Raw genomic sequence first — 22,497 nt, forward strand, 5'->3', positions numbered from 1 at the left:
TCCCACCTGAGCAGCCACCCAGGTCCGAAGGCACGTGTGCTCCAAGTGCTCTGTCTCACTCCCACCTTCCTGGGAAGCCGGAGGCTGGGGGTCCCTGGCTGGTGGGAGGGGCCCCGGGGCCCGGGGTGCGGACCCCCGCAGGCCCTCCAGGGGGTGCGCCCACCGCCCTGGTACCATCTGCGATGCCAGGGGCAGGGTGTATCCACAAGAAGCAGCCGTTCTTGTCCTTTTTCGTTGCTGGAGGTGTTTGGAGCTCCTTTGCGAACTGCCGCCTACGACACGGCCAGCACCACGCAGGCAAGTGGGGGCACACCACCCCCCGGGCAGAGGAGCACGTCCGTCTCGGCTGCGATCAGTGGGGGGCGGACATCCGTCCTGGGGAGACGCCCCACTTCTGCGTCCCTCCGTCCAGCACCTCGGGGTTCCTCTGTGTGTGCGTGTGTGTGCACGCCCGTGTGCCTGCCTCCACGCGTCGTGCAGCTGCCCGGCTCCCTCACGTCCTCTCCGTGTGCTTGGACACGTGTGGAGAGGGGCAGTTCCCCTCCTCACAGCAGGAGCGCCAGGGACCGTCCGTCCGTGGCTCACAGGCCGTCTCGGCCGGTGAATCGAGCTGCCGGGGCGCACGTGCAGGACATCGTGGGATCCGGCATCTGTTTCCTGGCTCTTTGACCATTAAAAATCGTCAAGCTGCTGGTTAAAATGACACACACATCTTGAAAGAGAGTAGTGTTGCGTCCACCCTGGAGAGAGAAAGGGCGGCAGCCTCTTCAGGTCCACGTGTGCCCCAGGCATCCGGGCGGAGGCGGGGATCGCGGGCAGGCAGAGCCGGGGAGAGGTTTCCTTCTCCCAGCCCGCGTTCCCCACCTTCCACCCCTGTAGGGACCGCGGGAACCCAGCTCCCTAGGGCCTGCCCAGCTGCCCCTCGAGGAGCCTCCTGTGTTTGTCATGGAGTCCCTCTCAGAGGGGGCATCTGGGACCCTGCCAGGCTCGCCCAGTGAGAGACACGGGGCTGCTGCCTGGCCCACGGGAGCAGAGGCTGCGTTCCGTGGCCTACGGGGCCCCGCCCGCTAACACCGCTCACTCCAGGGTCTGCGTTCACGAGGTCAGCCGTTCACCCGCTCAGGGCCCAGCAGGAGGCGGTGGCCTCAGCCCGAAGGGGGTCCGAGTGGGCCTTCCGGGAACCCTTGTTTGGGGACCAGGGTCTGCCACGCTGTCTGCTACCCCTGGATTCCTCTGCAGACGTGAGCGGGAGGGGTGCTGGGGCGCCCCTCCAGGATCGTGCACGGCGGCCCTGGCGCTGGGGTCCGTGTCCCGGGCCTCGGGCGGCCCCGCTCGCGGGCCCTGAGGGGGAGGAGAGGGCAGCGGGAGCAGGGCAGCGGGAGCAGGGCAGCGCCAGCCCGGGTTGTTTGTTTGCATTCCGGGCAGCGCGCACGCCGGCTACTTGTGACCCCAGACCTTGTCCCGCCGCCGCCACTAGGGTCTTCCCCGCCGCACTCAGCCGGCGCCCGTGCCCGGGGAGCCCGCAGCCGGGTGAGTCTGGGGGTGCCGCGTGGCGACACGTGGCCCTGTCCCTCTGGCGGCACGCAGGCGGTCAGCCCCTCCAGCCGCGCCCCGACCCGTTCTCTCCCGCAGGAGAGGAGGGATGGCTCCTGGTCCTGAGACCCCGCGTGCGGCCAGCGAGATGACCTCAGAGCACAGGGATGTCCTGGTGCTTCTGCCCACGCGGGAGCGGCTGCGGCTGGTCGTGGGGGTGAGCGTGGAGGACGGCGGGTGGGGGACGGCGGGGGGCAGCGGGGGTGGGCAGGAGGACGGCGGGGCCGTGGGGGTAGGGGTGACTGTGGGCACCACGTGGGGCCAGTGTGCTGGCGGCTCTGCCCTCTGGGACAGCACCGTTCAAGGCACACCACCACCGGCCGCCCAAGGTTAGAGAAACGGGCTCTGGCTCTGGCCGCCTTCACACAGCGTGTGTCCCCCTCACACTGCAGCCCGGGCCACACACAGCCCGGGGTCTGCAGTGTCCAGTGTCCTGGGGCCAAGGGTCGTCCGTTCCCCCGGGCAGCGCCCAGTGTCCGGCGCCTGCGTGGGCTGATTTTGTTCCGAGGGGCCCGTCCCTTCTGGAGCCTCTTGCCGTGGCCTGGTGGGGGTGGATCGGAGGTAGAGCTCGAATAAACACTCACGGGAGTGAGGGAACCAGATTCAGACCCGGGAGATGGGAGTCCGGCCGCCCCCCGGCTTGTCTGCAGGTGGCTGTGAAGTCCTGCCTGGAGGGACAAGACCACAGCTCTGCTCCCCCGCGAAGGTGGCGCCCGGCTTCCCTGGGAGGGGCAGCCGCCGCGAGCTGGGCCGGGGACAGTGGGGCAGGCGCTCCCTCGACAGCGTCCGCGAGGGGCCCCGTCGGGCCTCTCCCTGACGGTCCCGTGACTCAGGTTGTGCTTTCGGGAGAGATGGGAATTGTCACTCAGGCACCGTGGAGTCACTCCGCACACACAGGGCGACACCCGGGCACACGTACAGGACAGAAGGTCTCCTCAGGCGGCGTGCGGCTCCCGCCAACGCCCCCCGGACAGCCCAGCGGTCAGAAGTCAGAGCCGTTGGCGACGACGCCTCATCGCAGGGGTGACGGAGCGCGACTCTGAGTGACACGTGCTCTGTGAGGCCCTGGGGACACAGCAGGCTGTCGCCGCCTTCCCCAGGCCCCGGCCGCCCCCGGGGCAGCGGTTCCCACGCAGGCGTCCCCAGCCCGCCCGGCAGCCGGCACCGGGTGCCCCGCGGACGCCCCGCCCCGCCCGTCCCTGCTGGTGAAGGAGCGCCCAGGATGAGAGAGCGCTGGGGCGCCGGCCCCGCGGAGGCCCGCCGCGTACGGGGCCTCCCCGGGGGCAGGTGCTTGGTGAGCCGCTCTCTACGGCAGCCGTTGGGTGTTGGGGTGGGCGGGGCCCCGCCCGTGGGGACACAGCGGACAGGCTGGTGGCGGGCCCCCTGCTGGGCCCCCCCGGCCCCCCCGGGCCCCCCCCGAGGCCGGCCTCCTGCGCCCCAGCTCTGGCCCTTGGGACGCGGGGGCGCCTAGTGGGTCCGTGAAAAGCCAGGTCGCTTCCAGCCGGGGTTTTGTTGTTGAGGGGGCGGCGGTCTTGCCACCTCACGCCAGTTGCTCGAGAGGAGGTGAGGTCGACGGCCCTCCCGTGCGCGGTGGTCTCTGTGCTCGGTTCCGGGCAGTCTGCGCTGAGGCCCGGGCCTGCAGGCGCTCCGGCCCGTCCTCCGCACCACCGCGGCCCAGGGCCGCCCCCTCCGCACTCACTGATGCCCCCGTGTGTCGGGCTCTGCCGCCTCTCTTAACCCTCTCCACGCGCAGACGGGGGCCCCTGCCTGTGGGTCGGGTTTCACAGATGGGGAGACTGAGGCTCGGGGCTGGTGAGCCCTCAGTGCTGAGCTGGGGCTGCAGCCCAGGCTCCCCGGTTCCGGGGCCCGTCTGCGCTCTCGTTGCAGGGGCAGCTCCCTGCCCGCCGGGGAGCAGAGCCGGGGGGGGGGGCGGGGGGCGGGGAGGGCGCTCCGAGCCCCAGGCTCCGCGTCGTGGGGTCCGGGGGGGGGGGGCTCAGCCCGCCCACTTGGCCCCTGAAGGGCGCGTGCCTGATGGAGGCTGCTGACTGTGAGAGTAAGTGCCTGCGTCTGCATCTCCCTCCTGGGAACGCGGGGGATGAGGGGACGGAGAAGGCAGGAAGCCGACGTCCACCTGGGAGCGTCTGTCTCACGCGTTCAGCTGTCACGGACGCTCGGGCTGTCTCGGGCCCAGTCAGGGGAAGATGGCATCTCTCTGTGTTTCCTTTCTGCTCTCACCTCGTCTGCCTGTCTTAGTTGAGTTTGGAGTCACAGGAAAGCTCCTAGGACGTTGTCTGGCCCCCAGGGGAGTGTCCTCATCAAAGGATAACTGCGGTTTATGAAAACACAGCACTTCGAGTGGGGGGGTCTGGGAACCTACTGGACTGGTACCCACCCGCCGGACTGGTTTGGCCGCCTTTGGGGTGGGAAGGAAGGGAGCCTCTGGTCCCCGTCCTGGGAATGCCACCTCTGCTCAGGGACACACCTCTGTACCGGTGTCAGTGCCCCGGCCTCAGTGTCTCCGTCCAGCGACGAGATGCTGGGGCTGATCGGTGGGTTTCTGGGGGTTCACTGGGTCCTTGGAGGTTCTTCTGGCCGGGGGGAGGGGAGGTGCTGGGGTCGGCCCCACCCTGTGTGAGCCTGGATCCTCGGAGAAACGCACGGGAAGGTTTTCCTGAAGGACGGCACGGCTGGCGCGAAGCTGAGCCCTCGGGGCGGAGGCACAGATCTCGGTCTCGGCCGTGACGGGCCACAGAGCCCCCCAGCGCCTGCAGCCTCACCCGCCTGGCCTGCAGCTTGGCGGTGGCGGGCCCAGCTTACTTCTGGGATGCACATCGGGCCAGCGGCGAGGGAGGACCCCGTATTTACCTGTACGGCGTGCGTCCTCACACCCGGCGTTAGGAAGTGATGGGCCGAGAGGCCCTGACGGTGAATGCGCGTCACCGTCATCGCAGGCTGCGGGGTCGTCCTTCGCCAAGTCCGGTGGACGTTGACAAGGCCGGCCTCCCAGGAACTGACCCCTAAGAAGGGGGACGCCTCGGGTGACCGCAGACGGTGTAGGTGCCCTAATGACAAACCTTCCTGAAGTCACAGAGGCCCGCACATCCCCAGGAACCCGCGTCCTCAGACAACGCGGAGCCTGGGTGTGGCGCTCCAGCTGCTCCGCTGCAGCGGTAAATGCGTCTCCGCTCAGGGACCCCGAGCCTCCACCCGCCAGCCTCACGCACGGGGACACGGCGCCACGCGGGCACGTGGGTCTGTCGCGATCCACCACCAGCCCGGGCGGCGCGGAGGGCAGAGGAGAGCCCCAGCAGGGAGGTGTGTCGGCTGCGGGACGCTGACCGCGTGCGCCCCGCACGTCAGCGGCGGGAAGGTCGCGGGTGGGGCCTTCCTTGAGTCCTGATGCAAATCAACAAAGCCTGAGAACGCTGACTCTTGTGAGACAGCTGGAAACTTGAACTTACGGGATGCTTTTTTTTCTTGGCTGTACAGGGTCTTAGTGGAGGCACACGGGGTCTTTACTTGCGGCATGCAGACTCTTAGTTGCGGCACGTGGGATCTGGTTCCCTGACCAGGGAATCCAACCTGGGCCCGCTGCATTGGGAGCAGGGAGTCTGAGCCACTGGACCGCCAGGGACGTCCCTGGGATGTTTGATATAAAGAAGTGACTAAGTTTATAGGTGTAATGAGGGTTCTGGATAATGGAAAACAGGTGGCCGGGACCCCACGGGCACTGACTCGTGCAGGCATGGAGACACACCAGGGACTGGGGCTGCGTGGGCGCTGGGAGGGCAGGACGGGGATGGGGCTGCAGGCTCAGCCTGGGCCTGAAGCTGGGCAGGAGGTGCTTGTGGGGCAGGAAGGCTGCCGTGGTGGCACTGGGGCTCTGGGGACACAGGCCTGCTCTGCACCGCACGCCCTCTCAGGGCTGCCCGGACCCTGGCCCCGCGTGCCGGAGTTGCCTGGCGATGTTGGCTTAGGGCGGGGAGAAAGCCCAGTGGGATTCCCAGGGGCACGGAGCCTCCCACACCCCGTCCTCGGACGCCCCTGGTGCACAGGCCGGGGCCGGAGGAAGCAGGCTCCTGTCCTGGGTCTGGCGCACACACACCCCCGCCCTCTCACACCCTGTCCTCTCACGGGGGGGACATGTAGTCGTCAGCCTGGGGAGTCACCAGGCACCCTGGGCACTGACTCTGCTGGGGGGGCAGCCCACCAGCCCCGGCTCGGAGGGCCCCCTCCTCTGGACTCCCTCTTCCTCCAGGGACAGCCCCGCTCAGTCTGAGTGCCTCCCGCCTCTCCCGCAGGTGCAGGCCACTGGGCACGCGCTCTTCCAGCAGGTGTGCGACCTGACCGGCCTCAGAGAAGCCCACGTCTTTGGCCTCAGCGTGGTCAGAAGTAAGCAAGCGTCCCCGGCGACCTGGGGCCCTGGCCCCTTTCCCGGGCGGGACAGGGGTGCTTGGGGCTGAGTCTGAAGGAGGCCCCAGGCCATCTGATCGGTTCCTTCCCACTCGTTGGGGCACACGTGCATACACACACACTCACACGTGCACATGTTTACATGCTCACACACACACATGCATCGTCAAGTATTCACATGCCCACCACACACACACACACACACACACTCAGGCCCAGTCTCCCGTATTTGCACACTCACACATGCACACACGTGCACACTCACACTCGTGCACACTGGTGCACACATGCACACACGTGCACACACGTGCACACACGTGCACGTGCCCCTCCTCTGGGAGAGGGGCGAGCAGGCTGGGAGCTTTCCCCCTGGAAGCCCGGGGCCCGCTGGTCTGCAGGGCCCGGCTCAGGGCCATGGGTCAGACAGACAGAGCGTCTGTGGGGCCTCGGGGTGAGGAGTGGCGCTGCTGGCAGACGAGGGGGGCAGCCACATTGTCCCCCCAACCCTGGCTCCCTCCAGGCCCCCGGGCTCAGTGGACGTGCACCAGGCAGGTTGGGGAGCCCCACCCTCTGCCTGGATGCCCGGCCTGTGCCCCCCGCGCTGGCGTCCAGGTCGGGGCAGAGTGGGGCAGGGAGACGCCACGGGGACACGGGCCCCGAGCACCCGGCCCCTCCCTCGGCCGTCTGTGCAGCTCGTCCTGCAGATCTGTAAGCACTTCTCCACGGAGAACATCCCGCAGGGGCCCCTGCGTGACGACCCGGCCACAGAGGAGGTTCTGTGCTCAGGCCGCCTGCCCCCTCCGGGCCCCAAGCACAGAGATGCAGGCGGGCATCACTGGTGCGTCTCCCGTGTTCGCCAGGCTCTCCGTGGAGCCCGTAATGTCATCTCAGGGAGGCCGAGCCCCGGGGGGACTTCCGGTGGCCAAGGGCCTAGGGGTGTGGGGGTGCGGGGAGTGGACCGAGCAGGAGGAGCAGAAGGAAGAGGTGGAGGGCCGGTCAAGGTCCCGATGGGAGCTCCTGCCTTTAGACTCGGCCACGTGCCCCCGGTGTGGATTTGGGGTGTCCTGTGTGGGACCCTAAGCTGGCCCGGGGAGGCAGTAGAGCTCGGGACAACCCTCTTTTCTCCTGCTCGTCAGGAAATAGCTCCCCAGCTCCGGGCCTCAGACAGAAGTGGGGGACCTGAGTAAGACGGCTGCGGGCAGGCGGGCACAGCCCAGCGTGGGGTTCATACCCTAGGGCGGCAGATTTGGGCTTTGCTGTTAAATTTTAGTATTAGTGGACGTTTCCCAGTCTGCAGGGAAAGCTAAGTTAGGGTGGCTTTGCCCCAGTTTACGTTTTTGCCCATCTCAGCCGTCTTGGTTAACTGCCGTCCTGGCCATGGGACGCTGCTGCCCCGTGTCTGGTCCGAGCGTTTCTAGGAAGCTTGATTTGTTTGGGGGAGGAGGGGTTGGCAGTGCGCGGGTGCCTCATCTTGTCCTAGACGTTTCCTGCTCCACGGAGCTGAATCCCCATCCTTACAGACAGGGTCCTGGTGGGCCCTGGTGGAGGCTGGGAGGGGCCGGGGGAGGTGACGGGACCCGCTCTCTTCACGACGGTCTCATCACGCAGGACAGAGAGGGGATGCACCCCCGCGCCGACGTCGCGCGGGAACTCCTTCAGACCTGGAGCCCCGGGGGGGGCGGGGGCAGGCTCGGGGGGCGGGGCGGGGCCGGGGCCGGGGGCGCCCTCCTTCTCCTGAGCTTTGTCACCTGGGAGCCTGGGTCCCTGCAGCATCGGAGGGGGCTTAGCCAAGGGCACGTGCCGCCCCGGGCCTCTCCAGTCCAGGACTTTCGTCCTCCCGCCACCACCCGAGCCTCCGCGCCCCGCTGGGGTCTGGGTGCGGGACGTGCTGGTGGGCTCAGGCTCGGTGGCCGGGCGCGTTGGGGGCTGCGGACGCAGGGCTGAGGATGGACCTGAAACCCGGCCGCCAGCAGTAAAATAACAGACAGCCGGCGGGCGGGGTGGCCGGCGGGCCCCCGGAGCAAGGAGGCCTCAGGGGAGGAAGCAGGGGCACCAGGGGGCTTCGCGGGCCCACCTCCGCCCCCCGCTGCCCAGGGCGAAGGGACGGGCAGCGGGGCCCCCCGCCCGGTAGCCCTGCAGCATCGAGGAGAAAGGCAACGCTCCTGCTACTGAAAAGCTATTTGGGAATTTCCAGACAGGTGTAAAAGTAGAGAAGACGGCTTCAGCAGTTGCCGGCCTTTTGCTGAACCTGCTCTGTGGAACCCTGACTGTGCTGGTTATTTACAGTAAATCCCAGTCTTTGTGATATTTCATCCCTGAATGCTCTCCACGTGTCTCTTGAAAAAGAATATTTTCTTACATAGCCACAATGCCATTTGTACACCTACCCAAATTAACAATTTTTGAACATTATTTAATATCGCTTGATATTCAGATTCCCCAGTCATTTCAAAAATGTCTTTTTACAGCTTTTTTTAAGAACAAAATAATGTCCCCAATAATGTCCCCACGCTGTTTTTGCGCTTCGCTCCTAAGTGCCCTGTGATGGGGTGCCCCCTCGGTGCAGCCCGGGCCGCCCCGACGGACACCTCAGACCCGGCGGCGGAGGCCACGGGAGCCCGTTTCCTCAGTCTGGAGGCCGGAGGGCTGAGGTCCCGGGGTCAGTGGGCTGTCCCCCGGGGCCTCTCTCCTGGGCGCGTGCCGGCCGTCGTCTCCCTGTGGCCTCCCGTGGCCGTCCCTCCGTGTGTGTCTGTGTCTGGGCTCCTCCTCTCACGTGGACGCCAGTCCTGCGGGCTCAGAACCCACCCTAAAGGCCTCATAGTAACTTGATCATGTCTCTGAAGCCCCATCTCCAAAGACAGCCACGTCGTGGCGAGGTCCCGGGGGGTCCCACGCAGCCCCTGACACCCCTCCCCTTTCTCACCGATTGTCGAGGCCAGTGCGTCCGCTGTCCCGCCGGCAGCCCCACGCGCCAGGGTCCCGTGTCCTCCCGGCGTCCCTCAGCTTGGCCCTCACCCCCTACTTCCCTGCCCTGGACGTTGGCGGCACAGCCCCGTCGCGCCGGCGCAGCCTCCTGGGTGGGACGGTGTCACACACGTCACACGTACTGCAGGGCGGGCGCCGGGCACGTCCGTCGCCGGACGCCACCCCCGGGCCGCCCTTGGGCGGTGTGAGATTGGCCCAGGGGTTCAGGTGGGCAGGGCTGGAAGCTCAGGTCCAGCAGGTGGGCTGCCGCTGGGGGGCGGGGGCGACTTTGAGAACCAACACTCAATCTGTGTCCAGTGCCTTTGTGCTCTAGGTGAGTGAGGCTGTCGGGACTTCTCTTCTAGAGCTTGAACTTAAGCTGGAGGCGGTTTGTTTCTTTCTCTTTGTTGTGATGTGGGGGTGGGGGGGTTGGAAGGAGCAGGAGGGTGACGGAGTTAATCATAGGCAGAAAGGGCCCTCGCAGCCCCTTGGGCGGTGGGCTTGGCTTCTCACTCCTGTCCGCGCACACCAGCTCCCGAGACAAAGCCCGCTCCTTCAACAGCACTGCCAGGGTCAGGCGGCGTGTGACGGCCAAGCCCGTGGGCTCTGACCTCCCTGGGGGAGCCTCCCGGCCACAGAGGCTGGTCTCGATGGAGGAGAAACAGAGTTTGCTTAGAGCAGAGGTGGGCAGAGTTCCTGCGCAGGGCCAGGAAGTGAGCGTCACTGGCTTTGCAGCGTGAAAGCGGCTGTAGAAGTCACATAGACAGAGGAGCCCGGCTGTGCTGTCCTGGGCCTGGGGCCCTCCTTTGCCGACCCCGGGCCTCAAGGGTCCTTGGCCTGGGTGTGGGGTGGGGGTTACCTGGGACCTGCCAAGACTTTATTAGCTGTGTGACCGGCATGTGTCCTTGCCTGTAACGTGAGCACAGGTCATAGTGCCGGAGTGCTGGAGATGCAGAGACGGGCTCGGGTCCCAAGCCCAGAGCCCAAGGCCAGGCTGCTGGGCGGCGTGGCGGGCCCCGTGCCTGGTCCCCCGGCCTGGCCAGGACTAGCAGGATGCCAGCCCTGCTCTGTCTATACCCGAGAACACTGCCTCGCAGCGCCGGCAGGTGGCAGGCTGTCCTGCTGTCGTCAGTGAGGGGCCGGCGGGTGGTGCCATCGAGGCCCGGAGAGTCACCGGGTCCGGAGCTGAGCCCGAAGTATCAGGAGGGAGGCCGGAGGCTCTTCTCTAGAATAATCTCATTTTTTTTCCAGCTTATAAGAGAAACACTTGGTCGTAATAATCCAAAAACACAGGCCTAGAATTTAGAAAGAAGGGTCTTCCTGGCCCCTCTCTGCATGGCCACGTTCACCTGGGTGGGGAATCTGTCCCAGGTTCACAGGCCTGTGCAGTTTTGAAGGACTTGGTCCGCAGCCTGGGGAGGGACCGCTGGGGGGGGCAGGGTGGAGACCCTTCCCAAAGGTTGCGCGCCCAGCGAGTAGCAGCTCCAGTGCTGTCTCAGTGTCAGTGTCGAAGTTTCAGCATCTAATGATACCACCCTCTGGAAGAGCACCCGGTAAAGCCTGGACGTCAGGGGACACGCTCCCGCGGGCCGCCACCGAGGAGGCCCCACGCGTGACGGGTGGCGCAGCAGGCCTGCCCGCGCTCTGCACCGGCCCTGCTCTCTTTGCAGACAATGAGTACGTCTTCATGGACTTGGAGCAGAAGCTCAGTACATACTTCTCGAAGGACTGGAAGAGAGAAACGCAGAGGGTAAGTTAAACGGCCGGGCGGGAGGGCAGGGCGGAGGGGCCCGGGTGGCCCCCGCCGCCCCGGGTCCTGGAGCCGAGCCTGCCGGTGCCGGGAAGCCGGTGGGTGGGCGCAGGTGAGCGCCCTGGAGCGTTCTGGACACGCGCTCGGCTTTTCCTTTTAACAAAGTGACGTAAGAGCACGCGCTGCCCCGCGGTACAGACCGAGCTCTGGCCTCGGGCCGGGGCTGCGGGGACGGAGGTGCCGGCGGGTCCTCCCCTCCCCGAGGCCTCGGCACAGCCTCTCTCCACGCGTCCACCGCAGGGAGGCGGCAGGCCGGGCGCCCCCTTCGTGGCCTTCCTCGGGGTGCAGTACTACGTGGAAGACGGAAGGCTCCTCAGGTGATTGTTGGCCGGTCCTCAAGCGCGTTCCCGGGAGGGTGGCGTCTGGCAGGACGCCGTCCGGCTGTTGCTTGGGTCGGGGCGCGGTGGAGACACAGCCATTCTCTTTACTTAAACGCCCTGTGAAGACTGGGCTGGAAACGAGAGTGTTTCAAACACAGGTGTTTTATTCCCTAAGGCGGGCTTCTCGCAGGCATGTGTCGGGAGGGTCTGAGGGGTCCCGGGTAAGTGGGGGCACAGCTCCTGGTGCCCCGCCCGGGCGGGGGGGGCAGGGACCCAGGCTGGCACACCTGGTGGGCCTCTTTCTGAGTCCCTGGGGCTGCTTTCCCGAGAGAACCCCCCGTGCAGGATAACGTAGGCCCGGGGACGACCGGGGACGGGCTACCCCAGGCCAGGGATGGGTGGGCGGGGCCTGGGTCCCAGGACCCCCCCGGGAAGGTGCAGGGGGTCCAGGGCTCCCACAAGCCTCCCTACGCAGAGAGGTGGGGAGGGGCGGGGTGTGGTGGTGGGAAGCTTCTGGAAAAGTCTCGGAGGAGAGAGCAGGCAGGTTGGGGGAAGGGAGGGTGGCCGCCCTGCCCTATGGGGCCAGTCGCCTGCGGTGATGTTAGAAGATCTGAACTTGCTCCCCTGGGGGCCCTGCTCCCCTGTGTGTTGGGAAACGAGCACAAGAAAGAGACCCGTCTCTCGGGCATGAGCGGCTATAAAGCACGTCCGTGGTGTCCAGGTCCCAGGAGCCCTGCCCGGGGTCCGGCTCACCCAGCTTCTCCGCAGCACGTCCACCTGTGCCTCCCCCGCTACAGGGCCCCGAGGGTCCTGGGGTCCTGGGGCGAGGAGACGGAGCCTGGCGGGCTGGGCCTGGGGGGCGGGAGGCTGCGGGATGCGGGGGGACGGCCCACCTGAGCCCCACCCCGCCTCCTGCCAGGGACAGGACGGCCAGGCACCTGTACTACTGCCACCTGAAGGAACGGGTGCTGCGGTCCCAGTGCGCCCACCGGGAGGAGGCCTACTTCCTGCTGGCCGCCTACGGGCTGCAGGCCGACCTGGGCAACCACCGAGAGCCGGCGCACACGGGGCGCTACTTCGAGCCGCAGGCCTACTTCCCGCAGTGGGTGAGGCCCCTCTCTCCATCCCAGTGCCCCCCGGGGTGGGGGGAGCCCACAGGCGGGAGAGGGAGGGGAGGGGGAGCAGGCTGGACGGACGGCCCGCGGCCCCCTCCTCAGATCGTCACCGGGAGGGGCAGCGCCTACATCCTCAGGCACGCGCCCGCCCTGCACCGCGAGCAGCGCGGCTTGAGCCCCAAGGAGGCCGCGCTGTGCTTCATCCGGGAGGCCTGCCGGCTGGAGGACGTGCCCGTCCACTTCTTCAGGCTGTACAAGGTCCAGCCGCGGGGACCTCCGGTTGGGGAGGGTGGTTCAGGCCCGGGACACGCCTCCCCGAGGGTGGCTGGGGCCCCAACCCAGGGCCGGAGGAACAGAGTCCCCACAGCTGCCCTAGGACCAGGACCCCCACGCAGCATCAGAGGGGAAATGGAAGGAGGCCCGGGGACCCCAGCGCAGCCCTCAGGCACCCCTGATCCATGAGCGAGGGTCTGTGAGGAGGCCCACGACCCCAGGCCCGGGCTCTAGACCTCGCCCACGTCTGTGTCCTCCTAGGATAAGACGGAGCGCCGACCCACCATGGTCCTGGGACTGACCCTCGGGGGCGTGCAGGTCTACCAGGTGACGGGCCGGGGCGCTCCTCCCTCTCCTCCTCCTCCCCATCCCCCCTCCTCCTCCCTCGTACGGCCCCCTCTTGTCCCTTCTCCCCCCCCCACAGGGGCTGGCCTTGCCGCCCCGCTCTGGCTGACCCCTTGGACAGTGCCGGCCCTGCTGTCTTGCAGGAGGTGAACCACAGTCCGCAGCTGCTCTACGACTTCCCCTGGCCCCACGTGGGGAAGCTGGTCTTCCTGGTGCGTGTCTGACGGGTTGAGGTTGGGGGAGGGGGTCTCAGCCCCCAGGAGCCCAGGGGAGCCTGGCAGACACTTGTCCTTCGGGACGCTGACCGGGCACGTCGTCGCCCACGAGGTGCAGGCACAGCCTGGGGCCTGCGTCTGGCGGTGTCTGGGGGTGGAGCCGCCTCCCCCTTGGACGTGCCCTCCTGCCAGGCTGGGTGTCCTGGTTCCTGTCACCAGGAGAACTTCTGGCTCCTGGGGGGGGTGACAGTAAAGGGGCGTGAGGAGGAGGCCACAGAAACGCTGCGTCCAGACACCCCAGGTGGGGCCTGGCACCGGGCGGGGGCAGGGATGGTGGGCCCGTGGGGCCTGGCCTCCCCCAGCCCAGCACAGAGGGCACCAGGTCACAGCTGCCCTGAGGGACCCCGCCCCCTCCCCAGGTGAACTCCGATGGCGGGACAGAACGGGGGGGCCCCCAGCAGAGGGCCTGGCCCATGCTGTGGTCTGGCTCTGTCGTTAAATCGCATCGCGTCTCTTCTCTGCTCAGGGGAAGAAGTTCGAGCTCTGGCCAGACGGGCTGCCCGCGGCCCGGAAGCTGGTGTACCGCACGGGCTGCCCCTGGCGCTCCCGCCACCTGCTGCGCCTGCTCAGCAGCACCCACCAGCTGCACCTGCGCCTGCAGCCCGCGCTGCGCCGCCTGCGGCAGCGGGAGGAGGCCGAAGGTGGCTGCCGTCCCGTCCGCGCCCCGCCTGTGGTCCCACGGTGTCTGCGCCCCCTGCCCCACCCGCTCCGCCCGCGGGCTGGGCCGGACACGCTGGCCTGGCAGCCCGGGTCCCACCCCGTTCTCCCACCGAGGGGCCGCAAGGGGGCGACGGCCCCGCTCCTCCAGCTCCCCCGGAACCTGACTCTAGAGATGGGTTCTGGGGGAGAATTCCCCAGGTGGAGGCCCGGGGGGAGGCAACACGAGGGCTCAGGAACCCCCGGGCGGGTCCTGGAGCCCTGGCCGTGCACGCGTGCGTGTGGGAGCGTGGCGTGCCTGTGTGCACGCGTGTGCGCGCGTGGGGGCTGCGCGGGTGTCCCTCGCGTTGAGACGTGGCCGCCCTGGGGCAGTGAGTACGAGGGCGTGCGCCGGGAGTCTGCCGGCTGCCGGTGAGCGTCCACCGGGGGCCTGGGCGGCGGCGGGGCGCGCGGGGCCCTGCGCTCTGGGCGGCATCTCCCCCCGCCGCGCTGCGTCTCCCGGGCGGTGGCGGCGGCGCGGGGCCTGGCCTGGGGCCGGACCCCGGGGCCTCTGCCGGCTGCTGTCCTTAGCGCTGGCTGCCCTGCCTCCCCCCACAGAGAAGAAGTGCTACCGGGAGTCCTGCGTCCGTGATGGGCTGGACCTGGACCTGGACCCGGACCTGGATCCGGACCCGGCTGGCAGGGTGTCCCCCGGCTCCCCCAGCGGCGGGGACAGTGGGGACAGAGACCAGCGCCCCCCGCGCCGCGTCTCGCTTCTCTCGGCCGGCAGCCACCGCAGCTCCCGCTCTTCGGGCATCGAGGCCGACCCCTGGCTGGTGGGGCCGGCGGAGCCAGGGGAGATGTCGGTGGACGAGCCCATCGGGGCCGAGGCTCTCCACGGGGAGGACCCACCCTGTGGCTCCGGCACCAGCCGGAGCCGCCGTGGCACCGTTGGTGGCGGCAGAGGTGGCCCTGAGGACAATACCCGGGACCAGGGGGATGGTGAGTGTGCTGCTTGGCTACACCCTGGCTGGGTCATCGCTGTGGGTGCCAGGAGAGGCCCGGGCCTCACGACTCTGATTCTGAGGGACCTTGTCACACAGGGGCCCTCCACCACGGGGCCTGGGGGCAGAGAAGGGAGGACAGGGCCCTCCCTGCAAGACCCGGTGAGTGGTGGTCCTTCCGTCCCCCTGCAGCTGGCCGCTCATAGGGAGCCTGGCCTGGCCGTGGTCCCTCATGTAAGATCCCACCATCACGGTGTTCAGCCAGGTTTCTGTCCCGCTGCCTGCAGGGTCGGCAGAAGTCACGTGACAGGAGGCTGCCAATCACAGCCGGCCACTTATGAGAGTCCTGGGCCGGAGAGCCCCCCGGCTTTGCGTGAGCTCCTTGTCCTCAGGGATGCTTCCGCCGTAGGTCTGGGAGTGGGGGCCCTGGAGGGGTTCCTCGTCAGCCCAGGGAGGTCGCACGGGCTCTACTGTTCCCTGAGCACCGGCAGCACCTTTCAGAGTGGACGCCAGGGGTAATCGTGGGGACCAGCCTCAGGGCCCGGCCACCCAGGTCCACCTAGAGTCACCCAAGCTTATGCAGGGCCACCCAGGGCCACCAGCATCACCCAAGGCCACCCAGAGTCATTCAGGGTCACCTAGGGTCACTCAACATCATTCAGGATCACCCAGTACTACCCAGGGTCCCCTCGAGTCACCCAAGATCACCTAGGGCCAACCAGGGTCATTTAGGGACCTGCTGTGTCCACCTGTACATTCTGAGCGTCTGGTCCACTCGTAAAGGACGGATTGGCCTCCATCTCTGAGGTTTTGTCCGAGTGTGGAGTCTGCAGTCCAGCATGAGCAATAGTAACAGTAAGGTGTTTGCCCAGTAAGTGCCCGTTTTGGTCAGACATCAGAGCGTCTGGACGGTCAAAGCAGCCTGGTGCGGAAGGACAGGGCAGTGTGAGCGGGTGGGCGGGGAGGAGGTGGGGTCCTATGGGACCCTACGGAGAGAAGTTGGGGACAGGTGGGGACCACCTGGGGGGAGGAGCCCGGGTCGCCCACAGAAACCATCCTTCCCTAAAGGGGCTCCGACGCCTCCCGTGGAGAACACACGTGATCGTGTCCGGGGCCCCAGATGACCTGCAGGCAGAAGGCCAAGGTCACAGCCACCTCTCTGCGACCCCGAGGCCTGAGAGGAGGGGATGCGGGAACCAAGAGGCGCCCAGTCTCACCTCGGAGTCTGGGTCCCTGGGGTGGGCTGCCCTCTGCCGGGAGCAGACAGGTGTCCCAGGCCCCGCTCACAGCCCCGCCCTCCTCGCAGCCGCTCCCCAGCAGCCTGTGGCCGTGGTGCGCGTCACACTGGTCAGCATGAAGGGCCTGAGCGCTGCGGCCCTGCACCAGGTAGGTCCCGGCGCAGGCCAGGCAGCCCCAGGCCCGGCTCCGCCCCCTGCTCTCCGTTGCACCCCGTCAGCTCAGGGGCCCTAGGGTCCGAGGCTCCCCGGGGAGACTGGTCAGGCAGTGGGGGGCCGGTGAGGCTTTGGGGGACAAGGTAGGTCGAGGGCTGGGTCTCCTCGGCCTCCGAGGCTGAGAGCTCGGCCTGCGGTGTGGGGGTCGTCCTGGCGGCTGCTCCACCCACCCCCTTCCCCCAGGAGTGTGCGGCTTTGGGGGGCTGCTGCCCGGCCCCCAGGAGCGGGAGGAGGAGCCAAGCCAGTGGCCCTGGGGGGCGCGGCAGAGGCAGGGGGGCTGCAGGTTCGGGCCTTGCTCAGGGCTGACCTGGGGGAGTCTCGGTGGGCGGGTGGTGCCCCTGGAAAAGCAGTGACTTTTAGGGTGCGATTCGACTCAAGAGGAAGTGGGCGCGCGCAGGGGCGGCGGCGGGAGGTTGGAGTTCCGCGGAGGTGGGGGCGGGGAGGGGAAGAGACTGGAGAGGAGGGGAGGGCGGCCGCACGACGCCTCGTGGTCTCTCCCTGCAGACCCCGGAGGCCCAGGCGGCAGCCGGCCCCGCGGCCTCGCACCGCCGCAGCCTGGACGACGTGCGCCCCGCGCCCGCCCCGCGCCCCGCGCCCCGCAGCTGCCCCCCGGGCCGCGCGCCGCACCCCCGGCCGAGGAGGTCCATGAACAGCCTCTGCCTGGACCTGCTCGGCGAGGACCAGCTCCCGGAGGAGTTTGTGGTGTAGGTGCCCCGGGGCGCCGCTTCACCCCCGCAGGGCTCTGTCCACACCGCATGCTCCGCGCACTTGGGACTCTGCCCCTGCAGCGCCGCCCCGTCCACGCGGGGCGCCGTCCACGCGGCTCGGCTCCGTACATCTAACCATCCGCGCCTCGCCGCCCTCGCTTCTCTGCGCCCTGAGGCTCCCACCTCCCACCACAGGGTTGGACTGAGGCCCCTGGCACCGCCCCCTTTACCTGGCGGCTTCGCACCTTCACCCGTCAGGTGTGCAGGTGTGGCTTAGGTCCCACTTGCCCTGCTGTGCGGCCTGAGGCCGGTCTGAGCTTCTTCACCCGCGTCTCCAGGAGGCAGAAGCGGAGGTCGGGGGTCCGGTGTCTTAGCTCAGGGGTCTCCAACCCCCAGGCCGCGGCCTGTTGGGAAGCGGGCCGCACAGCAGAGGTGAGCAGCGGGCCAGCCAGCGAGGCTTCATCGGCCGCCCGCCATCGCCCGCATCACTAGCGTTACCGCCTGACCCCTCCCCTCCGCCTCCACTGTCTTCCGCGGAAACCGGCCCCTGGTGCCCAAAAGGTTGGGGACCGCTGTCTTAGCTGCTCACGGACACTGGAGAGACCCCCGGGGTTCCCCCTGCACCGGCTCCCTGATGGGTGGTGAGACCAAGAAGAGGAAGCTTCCCCGGAGTCCCTGAGCTCACGGTCGCCGTCGCTGTCACTGCACTGCACTGGCCACAGGTTCCCCAGGCCACCCTCTCCGCGGCTCCCGCTCCTCAGTCCTGGGTCCACTGGACAGAGGCCCCTCTGTGCGGCGCGGCCCAGCTGCGTCACCCCAGACCCCCAGCAGCTCCCGCCCTGTCCGCCGTGCGTACCCGGAAGGCGTAGGCCTGGAAGTGCACAGCCACGTGGACGCTGGTCCCCTGGTGCTGGGGAGCCTGGCGTCAGGGGGGGGGGGGGGGGGCGGCAGGCTAAGGAGGAAGCCGGGACCTCCTGTGACCACGCGGGCGGGGTGTTGCCTGCGTCTCCTCCTTTCCCATCCCCGGTCAGGCTCAGCAGGCCTCCCTGCCCCACCTCCTGCCCCAGTGTCCGTCCAGCCCGGAGGGCGTCGGGGCACCAGCGAGCTGTGGCCTCTCGTCAGCACGGGTCCCCCCCACCCCGGCCGCGCGCTGCCACCGCCCCCTCCTCAGGTCAGAAGCCTGGATGGGAGGCGCGGGCGGCGACGGGGCCAGACCGCCGACCCCGCGCCTCTGGGGCAGGAGACCCTTCCGAGCTTCACCGCCCCTCCGGCAGGCAGCTCACAGGCAGCTCCGTGGCGGAGGGGGGGTGTCACCGCGATTCCTGGGAGAGCGTGCTGAGGGGCTGTGACCGTGGCTGGAGGCCGCGCTGCCCGGTGGTGAAGCGGCTGGGGAGCTGGCCGAGCGTCCTGCCTGCGCTCGGACCCGCCGGGGTCAGGGGCACCGGGCCGGGGGGGCTGCAGCTCAGGATGCGCGTCCCCCGCGGGAGGCAGGGCGGCGGCCGGGCCCCGGAGGGCGGGGGGACGCGAGCCCGCGGCTGCCCGGGTCTGCGGTCCCGAGGATCCTGCTTCCCTGGAGGGCACCCTGGGCAGCGCGAAGCTGAGCGGCCGCGGGACGCGGGCCCCCGCCCCGCCCGAGAGTGCGCGCGCGCGCGCGCGCCCGTGGGCAGGGGAGCGGAGGGACGCGGAGCCCGTGTGCGCGCCTGCGCGCCTCGCGTCCCGTCCCGCGGCGGCCACGAGAGGGCGCCGGCGGCGCGCGGCGGCTCCCGGGCGGAGGGGGCCCCGCCTGCGGGCGGGCTCCCCGGGTTGGAGGGCCGGGGGCGGGGCCCCGGGGTCTGGCCCGCGCGGGGCGGCCGGCTGCGCTGGGCTGGCGCGTGGCCTCTGAGCCCAGCGCCGCGCTGCCCCTGCTGCTGTCCCCCTCCCGATCCCAGCCCCCGACTTGCGGGGGGCGGCGCAGGGGGCGGCGGGGGCTCTGCTCCTGCTCCTGCGTCCCCCTGGGCCTTGTGGGGACGCCCCAAGCCGTGGGGTGTGTGGGGCCGGGCGGGTGCGGGACTGTGCGTGGTCCCCAGCGCCTCCCCCGGCGGGCTGTCCTGGTCCCGCGCACCCCGGGCCGGGGAGGGGGCCCCCAGCAGAGGAGGGGCTTCTCGGGAAAGGCAGAGAAAGCGGCTCTTCCCCGCGCACAGGGCAGCTCCAAAGGCCTTCTCGGCCAAGCAGGTTCTGGGAGGCGCCCCGGAAAAGAGGTGTCGGCCGGCGGCGCGGGTGGCCTGTGAGGCGGGCAGTCAGGGCTGCGCGTGGACGGGCCTGCCCCCGCCCCGGGTCCTGTGCGCCCAGGGCTCCCCGCACACGGGCCGGGGCTGAGAGGCAAGCCCCCGGGGTCCCCCTGGGCCGTGAGCAGTGGGCACGTGGCTCAGGAAGGCACCGGCGGGACGTGACCCCCGGCTCCCGCAGCCAGGCCGGCCCGGCTTTGATGGAGGCCAGAGGCCCCGCTAGCGGGGCCGGTTCACGAGAACCGCGAGGGCTTGTGCAGGGCCCACTGCCGCGCCGCCGGCCCCTGCTGGGCCCCGGGAACCTGCATTTTGACGATTCTGGCCCATCTGCCCCGGGGACTCTGGAGCCGGAGGAGCACCCTTGCTGTCCGAGGCTGCCGCCCTGCGGGCACGCGGCACAGAACAGCCGAACCTGGGGGCGGTTTGGGGGGCCCTCGCCCTCTCGGTCACGGGCCGGGCGTCCAGGGTGCGTGTTCAGCCAGGCACCTCCGCTCTGACCCAGGCTCCCGCTGGGGAGACAGAATCCAGGCCCAGGGCGTCCTTTCTCCAGAAAAGCCTGGCGGCACAAGAAGGGTTGCATGGGGTTTGAGACTCAGAGGAGAGGAGCAGGGCGTGTCTGAGGACCCGGAGTGGGTCTCTCCACTGTGTCTGGAGACCCTGGGGGCAGGCCCCGCCCAGGGCTCCTGCGGCGGGACTCTGCCGAGCCGGGCAGCCCAGGCGCCAGGCAGGGCAAGCTGGCCGCCAGGCCACGAAAGTCAGGCTTTGGGCCCCATCGGCGTGTTCACATGGTGACACTGTTTGGAAAAATGTGCAGAACTAGGACTTTTTACCCGTAAGTGGTTAAGCTGGCTGCCCCTCCACCCACCGTGCACCCCGTCACCCTCCCCGCGGGCGTGGGTGGAGCCGGCCGGCACTCAGGACCCGGCCACGGTACCCTCAGGGTTCACAGTCACCGCCAGCTGGACGGGGACAGCAGTGGCCTCCAGGAGGACCTCTGCGGTCAGAGGCACATCTCGTGGGGACCTTGACCCCTAGTGCCAGAAGCACGTGGCGACAAAGCTGGCACCGCGGGGGCTGGCGTGGCAGGAAGGCCCGCGGCTTACAGCCCTCCCGTGGCTCAAACCCCGGCATAGGGAGAAACCGGGAGAAAGCAGAGTGTCTTCCTCAGTCAAGGACGCAGCCAGAAAAGGCAGGAAGTGCTGTTGGATGAAGTGATGGAAGTGCCTCGCAGAATTCTGTGCTTCTTTGTGCTGTTTGCCTGCTTTTTAAACGTTTTGAAGTTGTGAGTTGATAGTTTTTAAGCTTTTCTCTAAGTACTTGTCTGTTATCTACCTTGGAACGCATAACCTCATTTCTTCCCCTGCAGGAGGGTCCCCGTCACCGTCTATTTATATGAGACTCAGGCCGCAGGCCCAGCCCACCCAGGCCAGCCAGGGTTAGGGTTAGAGCCCTGCCCGAGGACCTCTGGTCACAGATGGGAATGTGTCCCAGCGCCCCCTCTGCTCTGTGCTTCCTCCCATGGGGCGTGGGCTTCCGTGAGCGCAAACCCAGCTTTTCTCCTGTTGCCAACAAAAATAGAAGTGCGGTTTTTCCTCTCCTGACAACAGGAAAAATAAGGAAACAATGAGCAGGCTGGGGAAACAGCATAAACAAGCCTAAAAGAGTTAAATAATCTTGATTGTTCTTTAGCTGCTACTGCAGACAGACACCTGTAGCTGGACTTGTCCTGCACGAAGCTGATCACTGACTCCGTACGAATTACACTTCGCACCTGGCGTTTCTTGCCCCCCTACACTCCCCTGTAGCACCCTCACTTACGAAAGAAGGTCACGGGCCAATAACTTCAGGGACACCAAACCCAGCTGCTGAGCCGGCTGAAGCCAGCTTTGGCCATGAATTTGCAGAAGAAAAGAAATGCAAGACCTTTACTACTTTGATTCTTATCATATACCCCAGACTGCAACCCATGTATAAAATCTTCCCTGACTCCCAAGGAGGCAGGAACAGTTCTTGAGGCGCTCGCCTGTGTCTTCCCTTCTGTCTGGAGGAAAAATAAAGCCATCTCTGTCTTCCTCTAAAATCTGTCTCTGTATTTATTTCTATTCAGCCTTGGTGCACAGAGTAGCCCTTATTGTGGCCACACTCTGAGAGCAAAGGTAGGAACACATTAATCAATTTTTAAATTTATTGATTTATTTATTTTCGGCTGTGTTGGGTCTTTATTGCTGCACACAGGCTTCCTCTAGTTGGGGAGACTGGGGGCTACTCTTCATTGCGGTGGCTTCTCTTGTTGTGGCTCTCGGGTTCTGGAGCACAGGCTTCAGTAGTTGTGGCACACGGGCTTCGTTGCTCCGTGGCATGTGGGATCTTCCCGGACCAGGGCTCGAACCCACGTCCCCTGCACTGGTGGGCGATTCTTAACCCCTGCGCCACCAGTGAAGCCCAGGAACACAGTCATCATTAATAGACCTTGGCCACCTGAAAAGGCCACGGCCCCCGAGGAATCTTGTGGGCGTGGCGGGAGGTGTGGGGAGGAGATGGGACACCCAGCAGAGGGAGGTGGGGGTGTAGCGCAGGACTCGGGCCATGGGGGGGGGGGCAGCTCGGCCAGGCGAGGGGGGAGCACGTCCAGGAGGCAAGTTCCTCAACGTGGCAGCAAGTCCCTGAGGGAGTTATTTGCCAAAACTTGAGGACGGCCAGCCCCTCCCTCAGCAGTCCTTGCAGCAGACCCGCCCGGTGACAGCAGGGCAGGGCACCTAGGTCTGCCTGAGAGGTTCCGGTCCACACACCGGCCCTGTGTGTCCGCTGTGCTCGGTCCCTGCTGTCCCTGTGATGGTGGCGGAGTAGGTGTGGGGGTGGACCTGGGGGGGCCGCCTCTGGGTACCTCTAACCCCCCGCTGGCTTTGGAGTCTGCAAGGGCGGGGCTTTTGCCGCACGTGTGGGAACAGCCCCGGGGCCCCACGGGGTGCGGCGAGGTGCGCATGGGCTTCTCGCGGTGGGGGCGGGCCCAGTGGCTGAGGGAGTGGAGGGCCACGGGTGCCCGGGGCGGGGGTCCAGGGTGCCCAGTGGGCAGGGCCGGCTCCCTCTGGGCCCTGAGCGCGCTTCCTCCAGCCCAGGCCTCCCGGCCGGGGGCTGTGCACAGACGCAAGTGTGCCTGGACCGCGGGGGCCCCTGGAGCCCTGGACGGCGCACTGGTGCCCCCACAGGGACAGCCACGGTGAGCCTGAGGCCCACGTCTGCCTCCTCCACAAACGGACTGTCTTCTGTGTCTGCCAACCACATGGAGTCAGAGGTCACAGGACAGCGGTCCTGAGGCCCACCTGGGGC

The 22,497-nt window shown here is 67.8% G+C and overlaps 2 protein-coding genes across 2 annotated transcripts; one reads left to right on the forward strand and one right to left on the reverse strand.

Moving 5' to 3' along the window:
• The first annotated feature begins 1,681 nt into the window (after positions 1–1,681).
• On the forward strand, positions 1,682–16,907 carry FRMD1 (FERM domain containing 1). Its single transcript, XM_057739494.1, has 12 exons — positions 1,682–1,750; positions 5,895–5,985; positions 10,641–10,720; positions 11,021–11,097; positions 12,020–12,206; positions 12,318–12,494; positions 12,750–12,815; positions 12,977–13,045; positions 13,575–13,749; positions 14,363–14,746; positions 16,055–16,134; positions 16,704–16,907. The coding sequence occupies exons 1-12, from the start codon at positions 1,682–1,684 to the stop codon at positions 16,905–16,907; spliced, it is 1,659 nt and encodes a 552-aa protein (XP_057595477.1).
• Positions 16,908–18,216: 1,309 nt separating this feature from the next.
• LOC130855573 (collagen alpha-1(I) chain-like) lies at positions 18,217–22,153 on the reverse strand. Its single transcript, XM_057739362.1, has 5 exons — positions 22,055–22,153; positions 20,105–20,201; positions 19,657–19,726; positions 19,438–19,552; positions 18,217–19,167 (listed from the first exon to the last, which is right to left on the reverse strand). The coding sequence occupies exons 1-5, from the start codon at positions 22,151–22,153 to the stop codon at positions 18,217–18,219; spliced, it is 1,332 nt and encodes a 443-aa protein (XP_057595345.1).
• Positions 22,154–22,497: the final 344 nt, after the last annotated feature.

Source organism: Hippopotamus amphibius, chromosome 6 (assembly GCF_030028045.1).
Source record: "Hippopotamus amphibius kiboko isolate mHipAmp2 chromosome 6, mHipAmp2.hap2, whole genome shotgun sequence".
Taxonomy (NCBI): domain Eukaryota; kingdom Metazoa; phylum Chordata; class Mammalia; order Artiodactyla; family Hippopotamidae; genus Hippopotamus; species Hippopotamus amphibius.

Coding starts and splice junctions, on each gene's coding strand:
- FRMD1 (XM_057739494.1), top strand. CDS start 1,682: ATGACCTCAGAGCACAGGGATGTCCTGGTGCTTCTGCCCACGCGGGAG. Junction 10,721..11,020: donor GGAAGAGAGAAACGCAGAGG/GTAAGTTAAACG, acceptor CGTCCACCGCAG/GGAGGCGGCAGGCCGGGCGC. Junction 12,495..12,749: donor TCCAGCCGCGGGGACCTCCG/GTTGGGGAGGGT, acceptor GTGTCCTCCTAG/GATAAGACGGAGCGCCGACC.
- LOC130855573 (XM_057739362.1), bottom strand. CDS start 22,153: ATGCGCACCTCGCCGCACCCCGTGGGGCCCCGGGGCTGTTCCCACACG. Junction 19,727..20,104: donor GGTGACTGTGAACCCTGAGG/GTACCGTGGCCG, acceptor TTGTGCCGCCAG/GCTTTTCTGGAGAAAGGACG. Junction 19,553..19,656: donor GAGCCTGGGTCAGAGCGGAG/GTGCCTGGCTGA, acceptor GCGTGCCCGCAG/GGCGGCAGCCTCGGACAGCA.